General features: G+C 39.4%; 1 protein-coding gene across 1 annotated transcript; it reads right to left on the bottom strand.

The window, feature by feature from the left end:
* Positions 1-645: 645 nt before the first annotated feature.
* LOC145624832 (uncharacterized) lies at positions 646-1812 on the bottom strand. Its single transcript, XM_081677920.1, has one exon. The coding sequence runs from the start codon at positions 1810-1812 to the stop codon at positions 646-648; it is 1167 nt and encodes a 388-aa protein (XP_081534046.1).
* Between the last annotated feature and the right edge of the window lie 7104 nt (positions 1813-8916).

Below are 8916 nucleotides of genomic sequence, written 5' to 3'. Positions count from 1 at the left end.
AGTAGTTCCTGTTGGGGTTCGAATAGAGATTCTATACCCCCAAAGAGCATACGGCAACTTGTCAGGCCATTCCCTTGTCTTTTCAGTCATTTTTGCGATTATTGTCCGAATGGTCTTATTGGCTGCTTCAACTGCTCCATTGGTTTGAGGGAGATAAGGAGAAGATTTATGATGTCTAACTTTATACTTTTCAAGAGTTTCTTTCAATTGCCCCTCGAATTGCGACCCATTGTCCGAAATCATTTCAAAAGGTACTCCATAGCGACAAATAATGTTATTTATCACGAATTTCAAGACTTGTTTTGCACCTAACTTGGAAAATGATGTTGCTTCAATCCATTTTGAAAAATAATCAATCGCTACTAAAATGTATTGATGCCCATTTGAAGCTTTCGGATGAATTTGTCCAATGATGTCGGTGCCCCAACTTGAGAATGGCCACGGTGAAGTGAGATTATGTAGTGAGACGGGTGGCATATGGTTGAGATTTGCAAAGATTTGACACTTCTTACATGTCCTTACAAAGTGTATGCAATCTGTCTCCAAGGTGGTCCAATAATACCCGGCTCGCAAAATCTTACGAGCCAACATTCGTCCGTTCATATATGGTCCGCATTCTCGTCCATGGATTTCTCCCATGACCTTTCAGACTTGTTCACCATGAATACATAGTTGCAAGGTTCCATCAAAACCTTTATGATACAATTGATCTTTTAATATCACAAAATGAGCGGCTAGCCTTCGAATTGCAAGTTGATCTTTTTTATGACTCCCTTCGGGATATTCTCGAGTGGCCAAGAAATTTTTTATGTCGCTATACCAAGCGTCCTCTTCGTCTTGTATAGTTAATGATGCGATCATTTCTTCATCCATGATCACTGGGGAACTTTTTTCTTCTATAGCTACAAACCGAACTTTAACGTTATCTTCCCAGGTTAAATTTACTGCCAAATTTGCTAGCGCGTCAGTGAAACTATTTTGTTTTCGAGGGAGATGTTTGAAATTGATTTCCTCAAAGTAGCGGATAAGTTGTTGGAGATGGTCAGTATACATTTGCAACCTTTCATCTCGAACCCTCCACACTCCAATTGTCTGAGATATAATGAGGTTTGAATCACCATACACTATAAGATTTCTTGCCCCTGCTGCTAAGGCTGCCTTTATACCGTAGATGCAAGCTTCATATTCAGCAGTGTTATTCGTTGTTGGAAAACTAAGTTTTATTGAAAAGGGAATATGAACTCCATGTGGATCAATAAGTAAAACACCTGCACCATTCCCCCTTCTATTAGATGCTCCATCAAAGTACATCTTCCATTGTGATGTATTGATATTGAATAAATGTTCATCCGGAAAGTCGTTATCGAATTCATCTCCTGATATAGGCCCATCAGCTAACGCTTCAGATATGGCTCTCCCTTTAACAGATTTTTGATTAACACATTGAATATCGAATTCTGAGAGAATAGCATGCCATCTCGCAAATCTTTCACTCAGAATAGGTTTCTCAAAGATATATTTGATAGGGTCTAATCTTGAGATAAGGAATGTTGTATGAGCTTGTAGATAATGTCGGAGCTTTTTTGTCGCGTAGATTAGAGCGATGCATGCCCTTTCTAAGGGAGTATATCTAGTCTCATATTCTAAGAACTTTTTGCTTAGATAATAAATAGCAATTTCTTTCTTGGTACCTTCTTGATATTGCGCCAACAATCCACCCATGGCAGTTTCTGTCACTGTAAGGTACAAGAGCAAAGGTTCCCCAGGCTTGGGTGGCATCAAAACTGGAGGATTAGAAAGATAATTTTTCATTGAATCAAATGAAGCTTGACACTCATCATTCCACTTTTTTGGCACATTTTTCCGAAGAAGTTTGAAGATTGGTTCACATCTAGTTGTAAGTTGTGATATGAACCTGCTGATGTACTGAATTCTTCCCAAAAAAACCTCTTATTTCTTTTTCATTCTTTGGAGGAGGCAATTCCTTAATGGCTTTAACCTTATCTGAATCAACCTTGATTCCTTCTTGACTTACAATAAATCCTAGAATTTTTCCGGAAATCACCCCAAACACACATTTCTGGGGGTTTAATCTTAAGTTGTATTTTCGAATTCTATCGAAGAAAGACTTCAATGCCGATATGTGTTCCATACGGTCATGGCTTTTAACAATCATATCATCCACATACACTTCAACAGTGTCATGAATGAGGTCATGTAGGATGGTTGTTGCAGCACGTTGATAAGTAGCCCCAGCATTTTTTAGTCCGAAGGGCATCGCTTGGTAGCAAAATGTCCCCCATGGGGTAATAAACGATGTTTTTGGTGTATCGTCCATCGCCATCAGTATTTGATTATATCCTGAAAAAACCATCCATGAATGAGAACATTGCATGTCCCGCAGTACTATCCACCAAGACATCTATGTGGGGCAGTGGGAAATAATCTTTTGGCGATGCTGCATTTAAATCTCTGAAGTCTATGCATACTTGAACCTTTCCTTCCTTTTTGGGAACTATCACCACATTAGCCAACCATTCGGGGTGTTTAATTGGTCGAATGAATTTTGCATAAAGCTGCTTCTGGATCTCCTCTTTGACCTTAACACTGACTTCTGGCTTCATTCTTCGCAACTTTTGTTGTTTTGGCTTGCTGTCTGGATAAAGAGGAATACGATGTTCAGCTATGTTACGGTCCACACCTGGCATATCGGCGTATGACCATGCAAACACATCTACATAGTCTTTAAGTAATGAAATGAATGCAACTTGTTCTTCAGGGGATAGGGAAGATCCTAATTTAACCTCTCTTATGTCACCTTCTATGCCTATATCTATGACTATGGACTCTTCTATAGGTGTCATGCATGATTTAGGCTCATTCAAAGATTCATTGTCAGATAACTCATGATAATCAACATTAATTTCTTGCATACAAACATGTTTAGATTCTACAAGAGCTTCAAAGTCTTCATGATCAGAAAAGTCAGATTGTGTGTGGAGGGAAAGTTGGTTGGATGAAGAACTATCCGTTTCATAGCCATCTGAGTGGGAGAAATGAATCTCATTCATTTTTTAAAAAAGTTTAAGGGAAGGGTCTTTTAGGTAGGGTTGGTTTTGGGTCTTTTCGGTTTTCATTTGGAGTTGAACATCACTCTCAACTGGTACTATGAGTGATAATGGATCTATGTCTTCAATATCTCCAAATTTTGTAGAAAATAAATTTCTCAGAACACCATGCTTCAAGTACTCTATCCAATCAATGTATTCCTTTTGTTTAGGCTTCTCGTAAAACCACTTTTCTACCACATCCTCGTCTCTAGCCTCAGCGAAGAAGATTTCCAGTCCAGGGAGTATTTTTTGTGAGGCAAAGTCATACCATGGCTCAGGGAATTCATGGTATGGTTCGGTATCATTTTGTAAAACGAACTGTCCATTGAGTGTTAAAGATGATCTTTTGTGAGTGTGAAAGTCGTGGCTAGGATCATATCCTAAACCATGGCGATTCTTCTTGTCAATGATGGGGATAGGGTCCCTCCTTCCTTCATTGTTTCGACCTAAACCTTGACCAGGTATATAACCCATTTTCATCATTAATTGTAGACCCTTAGTAAGTGGCTGGGGCATCAAACCTTGGTTTTTTAGGATGGGATTTTCTAGTCGGCCCGAAAGGTTGGTTTGTTGAGAGGGATTGGTCATATTTGTAAAGAGAAGGCTTCCAAATCAGACGTCTGTTTATCCTGGGTGGTTACCTATACAAGGGGTATTAAAGTCAACCAAAGTTGGAAAGAAAAGATATGTATGAACATGCAAATTCATATGCCAAATAAGAATTTTTTTTTTTTTAAAAAAAAAAGAAACTTAAGAAATGCATATATATGAATTTTTTGTTTGGAAAAAAAGTAAATGACGTTTTAATAAAGGAAAGAAAAGGTCAGTAAGGGCCGTTGATTAAGGTGTTAGATTAGATGCTTCTTTACATACCAGGTACCCAAGATGTTAGAACTCGCTCATTGTTTGACATTTAGCCATGCTACTGAAACCATTTTGGTATGTAAACACGGAGATGTATTATGATTAATCAATAAGGGGAAGTGATCTAAGTTAACAAAAGAGTTTATAGGTGTTCATCTCTCATGTTATACCAACTTTGAAAAAAATAAAATAAAGGACAAAGATGTAGAACATGGGTCTGTATCCCTTTAATAATTTTCTTCGGCGGATGTCAAGAAATTCAACAATTTTCTTACGTGCTTGCGTATCTCCTTGTACTTTGTACGAGTCCAAATTCTGCATAATCTCTATTTTGTTTGCAATACACATATAAAGTGGAAGGTTGGTTTTGTGTTTGAGCAGCTGAACTCATGCCTGAGTTGCCTACGTACCCCCAATGGCGTGGTGAGAAAAGGAAGTAATGAAGGGTATGGTGATTATAGGAGTTTCAGTGTTATAGTGTGCCATGGGGGATCAAGCTGCACGTAGTTCTTAGGGTAGTAAAAGGAGACATTTTTGTGGATTTTTTATTTTTTTGGTTTTTTGTGGGTTTTTCTATTTTTTTGGTTTTTTTGTGGGTTTTTCTATTTTTTTGGTTTTTTTGTGGGTTTTTCTATTTTTTTTGGTTTTTTTTTTGTGGGTTTTTCTATTTTTTGGTTTTTTTTTTGGTGGGTTTTTCTAGAAGTTGCGTTTAAACGAGGTTGGCTAAGAATGAACGGAAGTGTGGATCATGATTATTTCTTTGTTAATGTCTTGAACCTTCGCTAGGTTCTTCATCATAACCATCCTGCTTCATTTTATACAACCATCTAGCCCATGCTTTACATACTTGAGTACATGCTTTCTTGGTTTCGTTGTCGATCCGTCTTAGAAAGATATGTGGCTCCATGATTGATTGAATAGAAGCTACTTTTGTTGCGGGTGTATCTTCTCCATCCGCAGACACGACAAATTCCTCATCTTTCATCCAAAAGGGTTCTTCATCACTGGATGATCCATCGGATTGTGGTGCTGGAGATAACCGTTCATTCACATTCATCCGTCCCATTTCTTCACTTAGAGGATCGTATGTCATGAGACTCGTAGGGTCTTCTTCATCATTAGAAGTTGATAAGACATTAATGGATATTAACCTTTTACGACTCAAATATGATATCTTGGTGATATGTTTGATGCGCAAGCGAAGAGCGTGACATCCATCGGTGTCGTGACCGTGAAGTTGGTGATAATGACAATATTTGTGGAGGTCTACTCCTATAGGGCTGGCTCCAGGTCGTCGAGGAAGTGGTTTAATAGCGCCTTCATCGAGTAATCCTCGAAATATTGCAGATTGAGATGACCATTGTTGCGATGAAAAACGTCGCACAAGATTGTGTCCAGTCCTAGGCCTTGTGTGGATTGGGTCGATTATCCTACGATCAATGAGGTCTTGGATAGAGCATCGAAGATCATAACATGAATCAGTTGTATGGCCAAACTAACTGCAATAACTACAGTATCTCTCCATATTTACTTCAGGTGGCGGGATTGCACATACGTATCCCTTTGTTCTTATAAGGCCTTGCCTGTGCAAACAACGATACACCGCACTTAGAGGCTCATTAATTTCTATAAATGATCTTCTGTTAGATGTATCGGCACATGGATTGACCCTTGATCTATGGTCTAGTAATTTATATAAATCGATATCGAACCCATGTTGTTCCATATGCCCAAGAATATTGTATCTCATTATAACCATTTGACGATAATAGAAATCATTAAGGTTCTTAAGCATGATGAGCATAAACTCTTTATCTGTGATAGGATTTCGGAGCTTGGATCGTACAACAGAACATCGAGAGCAGAAGTGAGAGAAAGTTTCTTGATTTGTCTGTAGGGTTGTGACTAAGACCAATTTCTGAGGGTCCGTTTGACTAAAATTATAAGCCCAATTAACAAAAGCTTGTGATATCTCATTCCAAGTTGCTTCACCAATGCGTTCAAAACTGTAATACCAAGATAACGCTGCGCCTTCCAAGCTACGATCAAATAATGTAGGGAGGTGTTCTTCTGGGACATCCAAGGGAGCAAGGACATTAACGAACTTACAGAGATGGATCATTGGGTCACCTGTGCCATCAAATTTTTCTAACTTTGGTAGATCTTGATATCTTGGTTCATTTTTATAGCCCGGAAATAAAATTAATTTTTCTGGGCAAATTGGCACTCTAAACATTGGAACATCAAAATATAAATCAAAGTCATCGCGTGCGTCATTGCTATTTGCACGACTATCGCTGCTAGTCCACGACTCTCCTTCTCGCTCTTGTTGCTCATTGTTAATTCTATCCTCTGGGGTTCTAGGTTCTTCTTCCTTTTCTTGATACAGAGGTTCATCGCCTTCTTCTAGGATCTCAATTGGGTCCTCTGGTTCTTCATTACTATCCTCATCAGATACCTCTATCCACCCACCACTTTGAATGCAAAAGACATTAAAACCATCCAAGCGACTCCCTTCTTCTTCATCTAGGTGTAGCACGGATTTCCCGATAGGTGAGATGTTCATGATATCTGGATCTCCGGGGATGGTTACCGCTCCTTGATCGGTCATTATTTTCACTTTTTGATGTAACGTTGAGGCTACAGCCTTGTTTTCATGTAACCAAGGTCTTCCTAGCAAGAAGTTAAAGCATGCTTTGATGTCAATCACTGTGAAGTCTACTTTCCTAGCCATTGGGCCATATTCTATAAGTAATTTGATGGAACCCAAAACTTCTCTGGTGGCGTTGTCATAGGCTCGAACCACTTGGCTTGATGGTGCCAAATCATCTTTTGAATGACCAAGCTTAGTGAGCACTCGATAGGGACATACATTGATTGCAGATCCGTTATCCACAAGGACTCTAGGTATCATCCATCCATTGCATCGAACAGTGATGTGTAATGAATTATTATGGTTTGAAACTTCGGGGAGATCTTCGTCCGTGAACATGAGAGTACGGTCTACACCATGAATAAGGCCTACAATCTGATCTGGAGTAATAGAGGGGTCAACCGAAGCTTCATTCAAATGCTTAAGGACCGCGCTTCGATGAGGTTGAGAGTGCATAAGCAACTTCCATATAGAAACATTAGCATTGACCTCCTTCATTCGCTTGATAGCATCATCCTCTATGTTGACTTCATCTACCATTAGTTCTTTCCCTTTTTCTTTTCTTCGTAAAGCATCTAATGGATTATCTTCTTCAAGGTAAGAGGGCTTGAAGTGTCGACCTGCTCGAGTTAAATGGGATACTTCCACTACTTCATCATCACTAAGGTCATCAAGGCATATAGGGTGCCTATAGTTTTTTGGAGTGGAGAAATAAGCTCACGTGTTTCTTTCAACAATAACCATTACAGGTGCAGCATCTTCATCTTCCTCACGGTCCAATATAAAGTATGTATTGTCGTAATCTATAGCCCCACACATCATAGCAAAAGGATCCTTGCGGAGGGTATAGTTATGACCTCTTATCTTGATGATTCTATGGGAAGCAAGTTCATTATCTAGACACCTGCCTATTTCAGTCACTGGTGCTTCACATTCACAAGATTCATTTCTAGTGATCAATTGGATGGGTTGGGTCAAAATCATTTGTGTTGGTAGAGATGGCATTTATGGAGGTAGGGGGTTTGTGATTTGGAAGGGGGTTATTTGTGATGCTGGGTTGCGTGTTATTTGGTTTGTTGGCTAAGGTTCCAACAGAGAGCCTTCCACCATCTATCAAGTCTTGTAGTCGATGCTTGAATGTCGTACAACTTTCAATGTCGTGCCCGGCTCCTTGATGAAGTTCACAATGTTTGTTTGGGTTGTACGTTGGTGGCGGGTTCCTTGGTGGAGGTCTTGGGTTCAAAGGTTGGATGAGATTGGCCTTTTTTAGTTTGGAGAATGCCTGGGCATATGTCATATTTAAAGGAGTGAATTCTCTTTGGGGTCGGAGTTGAAATGCCGAGGTTGCCCCAATGTTGTATATCATGTTGGTAGGCTTTGAAGCAGATGCATCATTATTGGTGATCTTCTTATTAGCCCCGAACCTTGAACTATATGAGTTGCCATTGTTAAAGTCTTCCTTCTTGATCTCTCCCTTCTTTATGGCGTCTTCAACCAATGAACCAGTTGAGATAAGAGCTTTAAAAGAGGGGAAGTATTGATATGCCATCTGCTTTTGATATACAAGAAGGAGATTTTTCACAATCATATGCAATTGCTCTTCTTCATTCGGCCTATTTATCATTTTAGCTGCTTTATTTCTCCATCTAGTAATGAAGGAAGAAAATGTTTCATTAATATTCTGTGCAGTTGTCTCCAAATCCCTTCTCGTGATATCAATTTCCTCATTGTATTTATATTGGTTGGAAAACTCTCTCACTATGTCGGCCCAAGTGGATTTCTTTGAATTTTCCAGATTCAAAAACCAATTTGAAGCAGCTCTATCAAGATATTCTTGAAATAACTGAGCCATCAATGGTTCATCTACACCCCAAGGGCTCATAGCGCCAACATAGAGTTTTAAGAAGTTGGTAGGACTTCCTGTTCCGTCAAAGTGTGAAAGAACAGACATCTTAAAACCATATGGGAGGCGCGCTTTAGGAAAGAGAGTTAGCCCATGGATGTCCATCCATGGTTCGGCCTGAGTGATACCTTTCAACACTTCTTTCATCCTGGTCATTTCCTCTTCAATCTTGGTGGGAATTTTCCTGTCATTGTTTCCAACTTCCAGTGGGAATGGTGAGGCTACCTCCGATTCTGGCACATTAGGATGCATCTGTGTGTTTTGTTTTATGAAATTCACCACAGTTTTCTCTACAGTATCTTGTCGTTCGATTATGGCTTGCATCATCCCCTTAAGTTCCACGAAAGGATCTAAGCTGAAGCTCGAAATTTGTTGCTCATTGTTTG

This window comes from Chenopodium album, chromosome 3 (assembly GCF_948465745.1).
Source record: "Chenopodium album chromosome 3, dcCheAlbu1.1, whole genome shotgun sequence".
Lineage (NCBI taxonomy): Eukaryota > Viridiplantae > Streptophyta > Magnoliopsida > Caryophyllales > Amaranthaceae > Chenopodium > Chenopodium album.
This window is presented reverse-complemented; position numbering and strand designations above follow the sequence as displayed.

Bases quoted from the DNA above. Each gene is read 5' to 3' on its own strand.
- LOC145624832 (XM_081677920.1), bottom strand. From the start codon at position 1,812: ATGAAAAATTATCTTTCTAATCCTCCAGTTTTGATGCCACCCAAGCCT.